The sequence below is a fragment of the Triturus cristatus genome, chromosome 4_2, assembly GCF_964204655.1.
Source record: "Triturus cristatus chromosome 4_2, aTriCri1.1, whole genome shotgun sequence".
In the NCBI taxonomy this organism is placed as follows: Eukaryota; Metazoa; Chordata; class Amphibia; order Caudata; family Salamandridae; genus Triturus; species Triturus cristatus.
In genome coordinates, this window is record NC_140586.1 from 798,844,756 (window position 1) to 798,862,905 (window position 18,150).

The window sequence follows — 18,150 nt, forward strand, 5'->3', positions numbered from 1 at the left end:
GAATGTTTACAATTGGCTTAGGTCTCTGGGAATCAGGCAGATGTGGCACTCCGAAACATGTTGTGGTCCTACCACACGGCTCCTAATTTAATTACTAATGTTTCTCCCTTCCTGGCTATGAAAGGCCGGTTTTCGAGGACCAAATTGTTATCCAATTGGTTGGAAGGTGGAGAGCCTCGATGTGTGTGTTGTGAGGAAATGGAAGGGTTGAGAAAAATCCACCAGAAGAGTTACAAAAAAAAGTTATGAAAGTGGTCAGGTGTAAAGGAAGGCACATGGAAGGTGGGTGATTTGGTGTTCATCAAACTTCCGGTTTCTAGACAAAAAGGGTTCATCAAATTCTCAAGACCAATGAATGGTGGGAAAAATTTGGTCACATTGGGTGATGGTAAAACCTGGAGTATGGATAGAGTTACTTCATGTCACCCTCCATGTTTAACCATGAGCACACTGTGGAGAGAAGTGAGGAGTCAGGTGAAGGTTCCAGCAATGGGTCGGGAAGGAGGATGGTATGTCTGTCCAAACCTCCAGGGTGGCACAAAGATTATGTGATGTCATAATTGTATTTATTATCAGGAAATGTATTTCATGTATATCTTCTCTTCTATGAGCATTTTGCTGCGATGGGAAACGCCCCTGGTGTAAGAGGGAGATGTGTTGTATCTTAGGATGCATACTTTAACACATTGTTGTGAGTATTAAGTTATGTATATAATGGTTTACCCCTTTCCTTCCCTCTGCCCCCCTATTCTCTTTCCCTTCTCGTTGGACTCCCGCATTCCATGACAGTTGAAATGTGCTGGAATCTGTTGATCATTGTAACAGCTGTGAGGGCTGCTGGAACTGTCACTTAATAAATTGTGGGCTTGGGCTGCCCTCGTCTGGCAGAGAATATTATTTTAGCATCTCCATATTTTTCGTGCTCTCTCTTTTGCTTTGTGGCTAAGTCTGATGAAGAAAAGTAAGTCCTCAGAAGTATCTCAACTTCGGAGATGAGAAAGCCCGTGAACGAGGAACCTGGCATGTGCTGGGGAGGCCGGGTGGGTGGAGGTGCACCGTAGGAGTACTGGAAAAGGAGCAAAGATTTAAATTTGTTAAAGCAAATATAGTAGTGAAATCAGATAGAGTCAGTGTGTAAGAAGCTAGAGCAGCATAGTGTGGTGAAAAAACTTGATTACAAATTAGTACAGACAACAAATGTTAAAGGAATGAGATGTAAATAGGTTTTGAAAAAGAACATGTTTAGCATGGATAAAAGGAGAGTTAAAAAAGGATTAAAGGAAACAGGGTCACTAGAAAGAAAAACATTTTTTCACCTGCGCTACATCTTATGAAGAGTGTCATAAGGAAATGACGAAGATTTACAGTGAGGTAGGGATATTTATGAGGATGTGTAAAGGATAATATGAGGATGGAAAATGTCAACGGTACAGGTGATGGCATTAGAGGGAAGGGAGACGATATGGTCAGGGTGCGGAGAGTGGATGGAACCAAATGATCAGAGGGACAAGAGGATGATTGATGGAAGAGTAGTGACATAAGCAGCGCATATTTCATGAAAGAAAAGGTAGGGGTAGAGAGAGGAGAATGCCGGGAGAGCAAACAGAGAATACTGAAACATGTGCTAGTTTAGGAAGAAAATACAAGGTACTGTAAAAGAGAAAAAGATAAATTCAAGATGGGAACCAGAGTAGTAAGAACTGCAATGCTGAGCTGTGTGAGATGGTAGAAATGTATGTAGTCAAAAAGATGAAAGGAAGGAGAAGTGGTTTTTAATACTAGGCAAAGAGAAAAAGCTAAGATCATCACTCAAGCAACCAAAGGGTGCTGGTGGATAGAGGATGACCATGAATTTAATGAGCAAAATGTAAGAGAATGAGATAAGTGGAGCTCAAAGGAGGAGACAGACATGAGATGTGGGGTGTGCAGAGGAAGTACAGGTGGAGTGATGCAGGAGGGCTTTGCCACTAATGCTATCAGTGACAAAATCTAAAAGTGACAGGTGGAATTACGGTATCACTCTCACCTACCTCCATTGGCAAAATGGGAATTAGAAATTGTGGGTGAGGAACTAGAAAGAGCTGTAGGGTATCGGCCTGGAAAAACGATTAGGGTGGCGGTTGATTTGTTACAAATTGGAGAAGTATTCAAGAGAGCAATTGGACATACATTTAAAGCTTTCAAAAAATAGTGGCAGAATACTGCAACTAAGCTCAATTAAAGACCTATTAATAAGACTTGCAATATCTATTTACTCAAAACTGGAACACCCAACTAAACATAGACTATACTAACAGTGAAACATCATTACTATTGTTTTTCACAGTGATGGGGATATTGTTGATTCCAATTTGAAACCACAGATCTCTGTGTACAAGCTTTCAAGGTGGACAAAGAAGATCCTGTCTTTCATCCTGAGACCACTGGTAAGTTGAGGCTTAGGTCTGAATAAAGTTATGACTACATTTTTAGTTAAAAATATTATTGATTACAAACCTAATGCATTTAAGTGGGCCTTTTAGTGATATGTTATTTAAGCAAGATAGTGTATGTTGGTGATTTGTGGACAAATGGTCTACTCCAATGTAGCTGTCATTGTTGCTATCCGCCTTCGTACCTTTCCATATTTAGTGATTTACTGTGGTCTTTTTGTGCATGAACCCATGGTGCGGACCCAGGACACAAAGGAAACATCATCCACAAACATTAAAATCAGATTGATCAAGTTGTTGCCCACCAAACAACCATTTGATACAAAAAGACCAACTAGATATTCCCATTTCTGCATGTTGTGTCTTACTGCTATGCAAGAACAACGAGTCCTTGAGGGTGATGCAGTAACAATTTAAACAGATTGTTCCATTCAATTCATCTAGGAACTTAGGGCCTGATTTAGATCTTGGCGGGCGGGTTACTTTGTCACAGTGGTGATGGATATCCCATTTGCCGAAATATAAATCCTATAGGATATAATTGGATTTATTTTTCAGCGGATGGGATATCTGTCGCCATTGTGGCAGAGTAACCCATTTGAATCCAAAACAAAAATTTCATGCTCAACTTTAAAGACTGGTTGCTGCATATTGGGTTATGGTCTTCCATAAAATGCATTCTTAGAACTCCCCATCTTGGGAGTCCTCAACCACAAAGAAAACATCATGCTCGCCACCAGGTAGAGTTTTGAAATCAACTGTAGACTGACTGACCTGTAAACTGTATCCAACACATTGGGCCGGCCACTGTCTGGAGTTTTCTCTCAAAACCTCAAGTTATACAGCGTGGGTAGCCCACACAATGACTTCAGCCTACCTTGTAAGCATATCACAAACTCGTCAACTTATTATAAAGAGCATCCGACATAACCATTTTCAAGTCCGTTGTCAGTTGTTAGCAATGATGCCTTGGCAAAAACATTTAATTCATTCCAGTTCATCTCTCCTCACAAAGCTGAGAACCGCCCCTGAACATCTTCGTGTAACTTTTTATTCAAATAATATTACAGTAGATAGAGTTGCTCCCTTTAGTTTATAAAGTAATAGACAATTTCCAAATAGTTTTTTAAATAATTCAATCTAGAGCAACAACATACCAAGGAGAGAACAGACTTCAACTTAGTACTATGTGATGCAAAGCCTCCTCAGAGAAGAGATAGAGTCACTGTAAAATCCATATGAGATGATACCAAGAATGAGTAAATGAGACGAAAACATTGAGGTATGAAACTGAGCAGAAAGTTTGTTTAATACAGCATTTTCTTGTATTTTAATGTAAAGGATTATAACAATTATATTCTTTTTTTGTAATGCATTTTATTGTTTTTACAACAGTTCACAGCCACCAAGATTACCAAAATAGCAATACAGTAAAGAATGTAGGTCACATTAACTCATTGTTTTCATGTCCTTCAGAACTTGCTAAAGTTCTTGCTCCAGTCCGTCATTCCCCTCTCCACTACGTTGTCGGTTGTCTCCACCCTTTCATCCCTGGACGCAAATCAGCTCTCTATACCCCTCTGTAAATTTTCATTGCTGCCAAATCTTTCGCACTACTTGGGGCAGCCCCTCCCCTTGTAGACCTGCCTTTCCACCAACATGCACCAATCCATTTCTTTTTCGCAGGAGTTCAAGTCCGAAGCCACATTCATCCTTGCTACTATCAGTCCCAGAGAGAGGAGCGGGATTACTTACAAGCCTCTTGCGCCACCGGTATGCCACTTTTTCCCCATATTAAAAGTGACACATGGTCAGCGCAAGGGGCTTGAAAATAAGCCCCGAGGTTTTTTATATGTAAGGGGTGTGTTCCATCTTCCTAGATGTTAGGCACTGCTAGCCTGGGAGAGATTTCAGCCTGAGTTCCAGTGATACACCTCAGGAAGTCCCATACCACCTCCCAGTAGATGACCAGCACTGGGCATTCCCATAATGTGTGGAGAAAGGTTCACGGTTGGCTGCATCCCTTGACACAGGGATCCAAACATATTTTCCCAACCCTAACCAACCTAAAGTTTGTGTAGTAGGATCTAAGTAGAATGCACAACTGGATGAGGTGGAAGCAGGCACGCATCACTATCTCTCGGGGTCACAGATTGTGTAGTCCGCGTGGTGCCTGCCACACTGTGCAGGGATGTTTGCAAACATCCATTTTACTATGGCAGCTAGTGCTGAGAACCTTTCTGTCCGCTGCACAAGCTGCCATAGTGAAAGGGATGTTTCTGACCGCCCTATGGGCAGTCGCATCCTAATACTGAGGTCGGAACCGCTGACCTAAGGTCGGGTGGTTCCAGAGCAATACTGTGTCAGGAGGACGCAAGTCCACATGACATCGTAATGAGGCCCATAGTCTTTATCACTAGCTTGCCACATTAGCCAACATAACCCCTTTGTACCAAGCGCAAGATTTCCACAAGGCAACCATCTGGCATACATTCATAAAATTATAATTTTATACAACATTACAGTTAGGGAAGCAAAATGCTATATCTCCCAAGGGAGACTAATAAGAGTTATTGTAGTACATATCTTCTATCCCCAGAGTTTGTTCTGGTAGATCACCAATACCAAAACCCTTGCCTACTTCAGTAATCTGTTAAATGCTTTGTAATAAAGTGCCTGCCTACAGGCTTTAGCACAGTGTAATAACAATCCATCCTTAAAATCCTATTGTCTTTAGCACATGCTTTGTCATAACGTTCCATAATAAACAGCTCAAACCATTGACATCTGGAATGCTTTTCCCTAGAACTGATGAAGCTTTTACCCTTTAACATTGGTTTCACACTCTACATAAAACCTGTCTATAAAAGTGCACACAAACTGGCAACCATCATGCACACTGTAATAAAATTGCAAATATGTAGAAAAATACTGTGTGCTAAACAATATATAACCCCTCGCAACAGGGTCTAACAAGCATTATCACAATAAAACCCCCCAGGGTTAGTCTGAGTGGATGACCAACATCAAACCTCTTTCCTATTACAGTAATCTATGAGATTCCATGCAACACAATCACTTTCTATGGGATTTGAAATAAGAGTAATTGCAAACCACACCCAATTCCCATCGACTGTCACATATACTTTACACAATAAGTGTGTTAGGCCTAGTGTCTATGTCATAACATTCAATAATAAACAGAACAAGCCTATAGCCAGGATCATAGTCTTGCCACCATAACCAACTCAGTCCTTAATTTTGCCACAAGCAATTAAGTGTAACAAATGCAGTTTTTTTGTGCAAGCACACAAATTCGGCCCAATCAAATCCTGTACTCAGGGGGATCGACATGTGAGTGGAGCCTCAGCCCCTGTCTCAGTAGTGCTAGACAATCTATATTTTATTAATCACATACGGTCAAGTAAAAGTTGCACTGTCAAGCCAAACCTAACAATCCATGTAGGTTAATGCCTGCCCTCATCCCATCAGTGCTGCTGCCAGAGAAAAACACAGTACAATAGTGAATTATCTAAGACTCTTTAATATGCATTACATTGACCTATGTGCGCCCCTGTAAGTTTAAGCTCAGGCAGCTGGATAAATAAACAAAATGATCACAGATGCGTGGAGGTCAAGCGCTTTTTGTGGAAGCATACAACCTTTGCCCAATAAAAAGTACTCCTGTCTCACATTATGTGGGAGGAGCCAAAGCCACTGTCCTGTTGTTTCTTATGTAATTGTCTGGTGAAAAAAACATGCTAAACGGATATTGATAAGAAAGATGCAGTTCACCCTGAGAAACATAGGGCCGGAATGGAGGTTAAAACTTCTTCTTTTACAAAAAAGGATAGTGTCAGGTAATCCTCATTCTAAGTTGTATTACAATGCCAGTAAAAGCCTGGCGGAACCCCAAACAGTAGGAAGAAAAATTACCCACTCACTCAGGGGCAAAACTACAAATGTGTCACAGTCATTTGTTTTTAGTTTTATAGAAGCAAACTCCCACTTTGGAAGTTTGTTTTCGTGAAACAAAATGTGTGCTGGGACGGTGCATGTAACATGGCGACCTCTGAGCAAACGTTCAGTAGTTTCAGAGGAGCCACTGCGGCAGTGGCTCCTCTGAAGGAACAGAGGTCTCTTGCAGGCTGGCAGAAATCTTTAAATCTGGCTGGTAGTGGTGGTCTGTGAGTGTGGCAGAATTATTAGTTTCGCTCACCTGGCAGACAGTGGTTCTCCTACAAGTATCTAGATTGGGCCCTAAGATATGATACCAGTAGCCATTATGCATTTTCTGATACAGATGTCCAGCTTTCTATTGATCATTAATCAAAATGTAGCATTTTTACTCAGTCACCCTTTGCCTTCAGTTTTCTGGACACAAAATGTTTCCCACATGAGCCTAGCAATATCAGCAGGGTTTTCTGCAATTAACAGCCACAATTTCATCAATCACTCAGCAACCACCGCACACTCCTAAGTTGATACCCGGTCTGATTTAGAGTTTGGTGGATGGGTGTCACAAATGGGATGGGAATCCCGCACGCCTTATTGCAAGTGCATTATATATAACAAGGCAGACGGCAGCTATCCGTCAGGTTCATGACGAAAAACTCATCTGCAAATTTCTAAATCAATCAATCAATCATAGCATTTGTGAAGCGCACTACTTACCCGTGAGGGTCTCAAGGCGCTGGGGGGAGGGGAATGCTGCTTCTGCTCCAAAAACCAGGTCTTGAGGAGTCTTCTGAAGGTCTTGGGTCTGCCGTAGGTGGATGGGGAGGGTGTTCCAGGTCTTGGCGGCGAGGTGGGAGAACGATCTGCTGCCGGAGGTCGCTCTTTGGATGCGGGGGACTGTGGCGAGGGCGAGGTCGGCGGAGCGAAGCTGGCGGGTGGGGGTGTAGAAGCTGAGTCGTCTGTTGAGGTACGCTGGTCTGGTGTTATGGAGTGCCTTGTGTGGGTGGGTGAGGAGTTTGAAGGTTATCCTCTTGTTGACGGGGAGCCAGTGCAGGTCTCTCAGGTGGGGTGTGGTGTGGCTGCAGCGAGGGATGTCGAGGATCAGGCATGCAGAGGCGTTCTGAATGCGTTGAAGTAGTTTCAGGAGTTTGGCCGAGGCTCCTGCGTAGAGGGCGTTTCCGTAGTCCAACCTGCTGCTGACGAGGGCCTGGGTGACCGTTCTTCTCGTTTCGGTGGGGATCCACTTGTACATCTTGCGGAGCATGCGGAGGGTGTTGAAGCAGGAGGAAGAGACACCGTTGACCTGCTTTGTCATGGAGAGGGTGGAGTCGAGGATGACCCCTAGGTTGCGAGCGTGGTCAGTGGGTGTTGGAGCTGTTCCCAATGTGGTCGGCCACCAGGAGTTGTCCCAGGCCGAGGGGGTGGATCCGAGGATGAGGACTTCCATCTTGTCCGAGTTCAGCTTCAGTCGGCTGTTCTTCATCCACTCGGCGATGGCTTTCATTCCTTCGTGGAGGTTGGTTTTGGCGGTGTGGGGGTCCTTGGTGAGGGAGAGGATCAGCTGGGTGTCATCGGCGTAAGAGATGATGTTGAGGTTGTGCCGTCAGGCGACGTGGGTGAGCTGTGCCATGTAGATGTTGAACAGCGTTGGGCTGAGGGATGAGCCCTGGGGTACACTGCAGATGATCTCGGTGGCTTCGGAGCGGAAGGTGGGGAGGCGGATGCTCTGTGTTCTGCCGTAGAGGAAGGAGGTGGCCCAGTCCAGGGCCTTCTCTTGGATCCCGGCATCGTGGAGGCTGTGCATAGTGTGCGATGGCAGACCGTGTCGAAGGCGGCTGACAGGTCCAGGAGGATGAGGGCCGCGGTTTCTCCGTTGTTTTGCAGGGTCCTGATGTCATCGGTGGCGGCGATGAGGGCAGATTTGGTGCTGTGGTTGCTGCGGAACCCAGACTGGGATGGGTCCAGGATGCTGTTCTCCTCGAGATAGCGGGTCAGTTGTTTGTTGACAGTCTTCTCGATGTCATTTGCCGGGAACGGGAGCAGGTAGATGGGCCGGAAGTTCTTGAGGTCCTTGGGGTCCGCCTTGGGCTTCTTGAGTAAGGCGTTGGTCTCGGCGTGCCTTCAGCTTTCCGGGAAGGTTGCTGTCTCGAAGGAGATGTTGATGGCTTTCCGGAGATGGGGTGCGATGGCAGTGCTGGCTTTGTTGAAGATGTGGTGTGGGCATGGGTCTGACGGCGATCCGTAGTGGATGGTGTTCATGATTTTGAGGGTGTCGTCGTCGTTTATGTTGGTCCAGGAGAGCAGGTGGTCGGTGCGGATGGTGGTCGTGGGGGCAGAGGTCTCAGTGGTTGTCGGGGCAGTCGTGGCGTTGAAGCTGTCGTGGATGTCTGCGATCTTGCGATGGAAGAAGGTGGCAAGCGAGTCGCACAGGTGTTGCGAAGGTGGGATGTCGTTGGAGCTGGGGTTGGAGAGTTCCTTCATGATGTTGAAGAGCTATTCACTGTTGTGTGCGTTGTTGTCTAGGCGGACTTTGAAGGAGGCCCTTTTGGCGGATCTGATGAGATGATGGTGTCTGCGGGTGGCGTTCTTGTGGGCTGCATAGCTGTCCGGTGTTCGTTCACGGAGCGAATTCCTCTCTAGCTTTCGGCAGGTTTTCTTGGAGGCCTGGAGGTCTTCAGTGAACCAGCTGGCTTTCTTGCTGGTGTGGCTGTTGGAGGGTTTCTTGAACGGGGCGAGGGTGTTGGCGCAGTCGTCGATCCACTGTCTGAGGTTGCAAGTGGCGGTGTCGGTGGGGTCGGCGGGTGGTTAACCGGGCGAGGGTGGTGGTTAGCTGGTCTTCGGTGACTTTGCTCCAGCAGCGGCGGAGGATCTGTTGGGTGCGGTGGTGCGTGGTGGGTTTCCGGAAGGTGAAGTGGATGCAGCGATGGACGGTCCAGTGGAATTCGGTGGTGTGGTTGAAGGAGACGTGGGGACTTGCAGAGAAGATGGGGTCAAGCGTGTGGCCGGCGGAGTGGGTGGGTGTTGTGACGAGTTGTCTGAGTCCGAGGTTGACGAGGTTGTCGATCAGGGTGGTGGAGTTGGTGTTGTTGTTGTTCTCGAGGTGGAAGTTCAGGTCCCCGAGGAGGATGTAGTCCGTGGAGGCAAGGGCGTGTGTACTGACGAAGTCAGCGATGGAGTCGCTGAACTGTGGTCAGGGTCCGGGGGGTCTGTAGATGAGGGTTCCTCTGAGGGTGGTGTTGGGGTCGGTGTGGATCTGAAAGTGCAGATGATCGGCGGTGTTGAGTGTGTCGTCGGTAAATCAGGCCCTAAGTCGTGAATCATATTCTCTGCTCATTGACTCCTAGTCTCATTGTTTGCATCTTTTTTTAACATGTTTTTGTTCTGCAGCAGCAACTGTGATGTTAACTAAAAATGTTTTCTCTTAGTTTCCACGGATTTCTAAGGCGTTGGATGCCGTGTGTGGAGTAGGGTAAGTTGCTACATTACAATTACATCTGCAGTAGCACTTCTTAACTCTGTCATTATTTGAGGACCATTCTGCAAGACAAATTTGTAATTGAATTGATGTTATTTGGTAAGGAACTCCAAAGAGTTGGTGCTGGAGCTAAGATGACTCATTGCATGTGTTTTACTCTTAGGGACAGATTTATCAGTATTTCACACAACGAATCACAACGCAATGCAGGAAGGCAACTTGCTGCGCTACATGAAAGGGAGAGGTTAGGAATGCTTCATATTTACCGATGTATGGCGCATTCCTACTCTCTGCCTGTGCTGGTGCACCATCTGTGCCATAGTGCAAGGGTGTGTGCATTGAAGGAAGGATTGTTTTTGAGCAGGAAAGAACACCTTCCTTCATAAAAAATAAACCTTAAAGGTTTTTTTCTCTTTCTAAGTGTGCTGCAGAATGCACCCTTAGAAAGACGAAACAACGAGGAGAAATAAAGATAATTCTTCTTGTTGCGCCTCCCTTGAGAAGGCATTTTTACACATTCCAATGTTTACTAGTCTTAGTGAACACCCATTCTCTACCCATGGATCACCTCCCGGGGAAGAGTAATGCAAGGCCTTGCGTTACTACAGATTTACAAAGCAACGCAGTACCATGCAAGGGGGCATTGCTAGGTAAATCTGACTTAAGTATTGCTTTGCCCTTGCGACACCATGTGTGATGCAAGCGCAATGCAATACAATAATCATTCTGGACCTCAGTTCTCAAAAAACATATTGATTAGCAGAACTAGAATGCAGAGATTTCATTGTCGACCAAGGCCTGATGTTGTTGATTAGGAAAGGATGACTTGATGTATGAAGGCCCTAATATTCACATTTTTAAAAAGAAAATGTATTTATTTACTAATTTATTCATTTGCACTTTTATATAGTGCCTAATAGACCCCCACATATCAGAGCACTTTGCAGTAATGAATAGGAAAATACAGTGGACAAAAATGTATGTGACATGATTAATAAAACAGTGGGATTACACAAGAAGTCACATAAGTATGAGAGGCATGGTTCTATTTACGAAGAAAATGTTATTTGCACATGAAAGACATGTGTTTCAAGAAACAAAAGGATTACAAATGAGTTCTTTGGACTCTGGATGCCTGAAGCTGTGTACAAAGACATAGGATATGAGTGGAGGTTAAGTTAGCATGTAATTTTAAAATTAGTGGGTGTAAGAAATTGGTTGGGGAGGTGGAAGCCCCACTCAGGCAACAACAACAGCCCTTGTTGGGCTAAACCGCAAAAGTCACTAAATTAACTTGTGCTTAATCCTTTGGTAGCTTGGCACAAAGCAGTAAGGATTAACATAGAGGCTATAGAGAGAGTATTTATACAACTCACAAACAGTAATAATTTGAAAAACACAACACAAGAAAAATCCCAAACCAATTTAGAAAAATAGAGTACATTTTATTAACTAAAATAATACCAGACAACAACAAACAGCCAATCAGTAAAACCTGAGACATTGACTTTAGTAATAAATATAATGCCAAATACACAAAGTGCCCACTGTGGGTATCTGGCTGCAAAAGACCGGGACAAAGTCTCAAGTTTAGGGTGACTGCAGCGGAGTGCAGGCTGGATGCAGGAATCAGGTCAGTCCTGCTCAGAGTTGTATCCTACATTCATGATGCGAGGCTTCGTGTTGCTTGGTGTTGGTTCCGATCAGGAGCTGTGCAGCGCCCACGATGTAAAGCACTGCGTTGAGGTGCTTCGCGCTGCTTCAGTTCTGATCAGAAGCTTGGAGGGCTGCAATGAGAGGTTCTGCTTCGAATTTGAGTATGCGGCATTGGTTCCGATCAGGAGCTGCAAGGGCTGCGATGTGTGGTCCTTTGTCTAGTTGTGTCATTCTGCGTTAGTTTCGACGAGGCTGGTGATCAGGAGCTGCAAGGTGCTGCGATGTGAGGTCCTGTATCAAGCTGATTCGTACTGCACCAGATTTGATGGAACCCACAGTGAGGCAGGGAGGAATACACTTGGATGCCTCCTAAGGGTCCAGGACTTGGGGCCACCTCCTGGGAATCTGGACTCACTGCAGGGAGCGGCCGGCAGCCGGCTCAGGCAGGTCCAGTTACAAGTCTATTGCAGCAGGTTAGCTGGGCAGTTGTAGGGATGCCTTTGGAGCTTATTGGGTCCTTGTAGCTCACACAGGAGGTCAGAACTGACACTTGGAATTAGTCTGGTTAACCTTGGATGAAGGCAAGCATGTCAAGTCTTCCTTCTCAGACAGAAATGCAGTCCTTCAAGCAGCAGGGCAGTCCTCTGGTAACAGGACTTTCCTTTTTCTGTAACTTCCACAGGTCCAGGGGTGTCCTTCTGAGTGGCTCCAGAGGTCCAATAATGGCAGCCTTTGTGTGAGAAAATTCCCTGTCCTACCTACATCTGGTTCCATGAAGTTCTTCCTCTATCGAGGCTCAAAAATGTCTGGGGAACAAAAGACAGTGAAGGCCTGATGTCAGATTTCTTTGTGTGTGTAGGAGGCAAAGCCATTTGAAGTGTAAATGGGGCTGTATACAGACCATCCCAGTCATCCTGCCACAGCCCATCCTGTCCACATTTAAGGATGGTTACTGACTGGAAGCATTATACAAACCCCAATAGCAGAGCCATTGACTGTCATGTGACACTGACAGGAGGTACAAATGGTTAGGAGAAGAAAATACCATCTTTCTAAAAGTTAAATGATGGATGAAATGCTAAACAATGTCAAGCACACCCCCCCAAAACAGAGATCTGGGCTTGAAACCATTTTTTTTTCTCACCACCCCACCTCAGTTTGTATTGCCCCATAAGCAAATCAGTCTTGACCCTGCTCCCCATTGGAACAGTCCATCCCGAACTGGTAAGCCAGGTCATCACTGGACCAGAACCAAGCACGCTAGGACCAGTTTCGTAGTGTCACCCCTCATCAGCCAGGATAGCTTAAATCCAGTGGAATGGCAAGCACAGGGCCCTCATCTGGGCAACCCCGTCCTACTTGGAGTGACAAATACAAAAACAACAATTGATGGATAAAATGCCGAGCAATGTCAAACACTCACCCCAATACAGAGATCTGGCCTACACCATTGTTCCGGGCCTAGGAGGGTCTTGCTTGGCAGTTCAAGCTGTACTATTCCCCTGAGCAAGGTCAAGACTGATTTGCATATGGCTGGGTCCAAACTGGAGTGGCATGGTGCACACAAAAAAATTGATTAAGCCCAGATCTTTGTGAATAGGGGCGAATGCTTGCATTGTTCAGCATTCGGTCCATCATTTGCACTCTTTCATTTTGTTGCCCTAGGTGGGAAGGGTATACCCAGACATGGGTCCTGTGCTCACTGTGCCACTGGATTCAAGCTAGCTTGGCTGACGAGGGATGATACCCCAAAACGACTCCCGGGATGCTTGTTTCCCGTTCATGGATGGCCTGACTTGGCAGTTTGGGCTGGGCTGATCCCCTGAGGAGGAGGGTCAAGACTGATTTGCATATGGCGGGTCCAAAGGGTGGTGGTGTGGTGAGAAGAAAAAAATTGGATGAAACCCAGATCTTTGTGACTGACGGTGAATGTTTGCACTGTTCAGCATTCTGTCCATCATTTGTTCTTTCTGCTTTGATCACCTTAAGTGGGAAGGGTATGCCCAGACGTGGGTCCCGTGCTCACTGCAACACTTGATTAAAGCTAGCCTGGCTGATGATGGGTGAAACCCCGAAACCGGTCCCAGGATGCCTTTTTCCGTTCCAGGGAGGACCTGGCTTGGCAGTTCGAGCTGGACTGTTCCCATGAGGAGCAGGGTCAAGACTGATTTGCATATGGCTGGGTCCAAGCTGGGGTGGCATGGTGAGCAAAGGAACAATGGATTAAACCCAGATTTTTATGACTGTGGGTGAATGTTTGCATTGTTCAGCATTCCGTCCATCATTTGCTCATTTTGCTTTTGTTGCCCTAAGTGGGAAGGGTGTGCCCAGTCATGGGTTCTGTGCTTGGTGCGCCACTTGAATCAAGAAAGTCTGGCTGATGAGGTGTGATGCCTCAAACTCAGTCCCAGGATGCTTGTTTCTGGTCCAGGGAGCATTGCATATGGTGGCATCAATATGAGTTATGTTGCATAGGATTTCAAGGGATTGCGAGTGGAGATTGAGAGCGACATCATGTACTGCTTAGCTGATAATTGTTTGGCCATTAGTCTGCATTTTCAAAGGTATTAAATGATCTGGTACAGAACACATGCTTTTCTGAATCAATATAGGTGGTTGTAAAAAAAATTATCAGTTGAAACAGGTGAGCGAGTCTAGTATGTACTGTGTACCCAAAAGATTAAGGAGCCAAGTGTTGAATGTCATATAGTAATTCATATGCAGGTAGTATACTTCAGAAAACAGCAGCCAACTTGCAGATGGTCATTATCTCCTGCCTTAGTAGCAGAATTATTGTTGCTCATCAGTGGAGAGTAGGCATATAGCCTTAAAAGAGAGCATTGCCCTTGGCGCCAGGTAATTATACAAGAATATCGGAATGTGATCACCCTTCTGGCATGGCAACCTTGGAAATGTAAATGTAGATGTTGTATACTTGTAAAGCGCACAGCTTACCCCAGCAACGGGGCGTCCCGGCGCTGTATACCGCTGGGGAACCCATCCTGGCTTTCCCTGTGAGATGGTCCCTACTGGGCATCTCCAAGGTGAAGACAAGCATCCCCGGCGCTGATGGGGCCATAAGTGGAGATTAAGCAAGCTATTGCCCAGAGTTGCTGAGTGGGATCCATGGTTAGAGTAGGCACCGAAGCGAGAATTATCGAGTCCGCTGACCTTGGCCCAAGACCCTGCCGCGTCGGGAATCGAACCCTGGTCCCGGGCCGACCTCTGCTTCCGGGTCTGCCGCCTCTAACCAGTGAGCCACACCACACCACGGGTAAACCAATGGGATATAATTTGTTTCTAGAGGATCAAGTCTCCAAAGGATGCTGGGTTCTGGAAGGGTTTGGAAATGGAAAAATGTTTACCAAAAGCACATTGAGAGCACTGCTTTGTATCCTCAATCATGTAAATGCATAGCTACATGGTAAATTTAAAAGTCCACTGGGTAGCAAAAACAAAGCTGAAGCTGGAATGAAGAAGAGTGGACCCTTCTATTAAAAGCCCCTGCTGTAAACATCAAAGTTTCTAAACAGCAGACATGTTTATGTCTATACAGTTATATACATTTTTAAGGGAACATGAGATGTGGAACCTTCGTACACGTAGCTTTATATTTCAGTAACTGTTTCTAGAATAAAAAGGGAGTTTCCTTATCTTTAAAGAGGGAAATGATAGAATACACACAATTAGACTATTCCTTGAAAGGTTTGTGAAGAGCTGGAGTGTAAGGAACTCTCAGGCTCCTCATCAGCTATTCATCTTAAAGATGCTCCAATTTAGGCTAGGACTTAGGGCCAACAAAATAAGTTGAAAATAATCTTTGACAGGGAAAAGCTGAACAAATCTGATGTTCCTCATTTCATATGTTCCTACCCATTCCATGAACATGTCTATACTCTGGGATAGATACTCTAGATAAAATGTGCTGGGGAGTTTTGCACCTTCAAGACCTTGATTTCTTCTGTTCTTCACATTGTATTTGTCCAAATTATACTTAGGTTTTGAAACTGAAAGTGCTGCTATTATTCGCTTCCAATGACAAGATGCCCAATGTTCTCCAACATAACTTAACCAAGGACCCACAATGTTCATCTGCGTTTGCATGCAAGTTAGTAATGAGTGCTTGCTCTGTTCGAAGTAGCACCATACAAAATTATTTTCATTCCCTGTGCATTTCCTGAAATGTTACAGGCAGCCTGTTCAAGTATTTGCTTTGATATCACATAGTGCTAGCTTCAGAAGGCAGAAAAGAAGGGTAAAGGACCAATCTTGGCTTTTTGCCAACCTCTGCCCATGCCTAACAGTGTGGTATTACAGGCCATACTTTTCGTGTACAAATTATTTGCCTTAAGTGACCCACCAGGATTCATCCCTGTCACCTGACTCTCTCTGCAAGTGAAGGAAACATTACAGGTGAATTTGATTCCTTCTGTAAACAATTGCGAAGGTATGTCAGAACAAAGCAAAATTCATTTTTTAACGTAACATGCTGAGGTGTAGTATAAACGAATACTGTGTTATGTGAACTTTGAACTTATTTCTATGAGGTGTTATGTTATAGGTTGCCATGAACGTCTGGAGAACTTGAACTCAAGGAAAATACCCAGACCTTCTGACTCACTATTGTAACAAAACACCAATCCATGTTATAGCGATATTGATTGTGACGACAATGGTGTTAACAGCTTCTGTTTTAGCACATGTTTTCCTGTGCTTGATTCCTATAGGTCTGCAAAAGAAGTCTGGGCTCAACATGCTGCTGTGCAGGTACACACATTTTATTTCCATTCGTATTTAACATCAAGTCTTTGAATTTATATCTGAAGAATGTTTCCACTTCATAAGCATTACTCCTTTGTGTGTATTTGAAAATGTAACAAATAACAATGTTAAGAGGCTGGTTTAGAATATGGTGGGATTGGAAACCCCTCCAATTCCTGGAGGAATTGTTAAATCCAGAGGAACATACATAAATGAGCTGTCCAGTCATTGCATTTCCTCGAAGATTGCATGTTCCATTTAGTGTGTTCATTAGATTTTGGTCATGGTATTAAAGACTTAATCCTACACTTCCAAGTACAAATAGTCCCCCTCTTGTTTGCATTCTCTCTGTCCCTGTCACCCCCACCTTCATTGCTCTCCATTCTCACTTCGTATTCCCCCCTCCTCTTTACATCACTAAATCCAGACACTATCCTTACCCTACACACTGGTGGTTGGTTTGTCGCACATCTTGCACAGAACACCTACTAAAAATACAACTAAAAAGGTATTCTAGATATTTATTAGTTAAGCTTTTAATACATACAAGTGACTGGTAATATATATATATATAAATATTAGCATGACTTACTCCTGTACAAATAGGAGTTGTAATCAAAGGCTGTCTAAAAAGTATTATCATCATAAAATAGCATTGGCATATTTATTTAGGACATAGAAAACAAGATGAAATGATCATATGAGCAATGGGAATATGCACATTTATGTTGAAGCCACGGTTTTTCTACGAGCTGAATATACCTGAGTTGAACTAAATTGAACTACATTTTTGTAAAGTGCAGCTAAAACTGAAATCTGCTGTGTCCTGGCACTCGGGAGAAGACAAGTTGATAGATGTTTATAAAAAGGACATGTTTTGACTTTTCCCTGAATGTCATATTGACGGCTTATGATCTGATATTGAGTGGAAGCTCATTCCAAATGCCAGTGGAGCAGAAGCAGAAGGATCCACCAGCAGGGGAGGGACAATGAGCAGGCAGATGTAGAGCGAAGATTTTATGGAGGTGAATAGAAGGTGATCTGAGCCCTAATATCCAATGGACCTTTGCCCGAAAGAGCCTTGTGAAAAATGTATAGTACCATAATTATGGTTCTCTTTTTTTCACAGGAAGCCACTGAAGAGTCTGTAGATGCTTGTATACAGATTGAATCTAAGAGACATCTAACAATAGTTGAGCATCTTTGTTCTAAATGAGTTGCAATCTTTTTATCAAGATGGAAGGGTGCCAATATACAAAGAATTACAGCTGTCCAGATGAGACATAATCACTGCCTGGACAACTGTCCTACAGTGCTCCATCAGAAGAAGTTGCAGGATTTTACACAGTATTCTCAAATAGAAACAACTAGAAACCCGTTTATTACATTTTGTTGAACATGTCAGTTTACAACTATTATTATGATTAAATACTTTACCAATGGTCAGACAGAGGAGGGGGGTCTGATGATGAGAACCTCCATGTTTTCCACATTCAACTTTAGGGAGTTACCAGAGAGAGGCTAGGTTAGCATACAGTGTGTGAAGTTCTCTGCCATGCACAGAAATTACGATCTGAATATGGTCAGCATACAAAATCAATTGCGAACTCTGAAAAACACTACTTAATACAGGGCGAGAGAGAGAGCAAAAAGTAGCAAGTTGGACAGCCTGCATTCTTGACATGATGGAAGATGTTAGCCTACGTAGCGATTTGTCCTATATATGAACAGCATTTGTCTGCTATAAAAGAAAGTGATTTGACACTGTGTTAAAGGCTGTGAAGAGGTCTAACAAACTTAAGGCAGCTTTTTGTCCCTTGCCCAGTTGCTCATATTCTGCCATACAATTTCAGAAAATGATAGTCGAGG

General features: G+C 44.4%; 1 protein-coding gene across 2 annotated transcripts in view; it reads left to right on the forward strand.

Annotated features, from left to right (window-relative positions):
• LOC146835071 (vitamin D3 hydroxylase-associated protein-like) overlaps window positions 1-18,150 on the forward strand; it is a 338,024-nt gene that overhangs the window by 265,283 nt on the left and 54,591 nt on the right. For both annotated transcript variants that reach the window (XM_085602735.1, XM_085602736.1), the window contains 3 exons: window positions 2,327-2,426; window positions 9,815-9,858; window positions 16,248-16,287. In XM_085602735.1, the coding sequence (XP_085458861.1) occupies window positions 2,327-2,426; window positions 9,815-9,858; window positions 16,248-16,287 (184 nt within the window). The remainder of the gene's footprint in view (window positions 1-2,326; window positions 2,427-9,814; window positions 9,859-16,247; window positions 16,288-18,150) is intronic.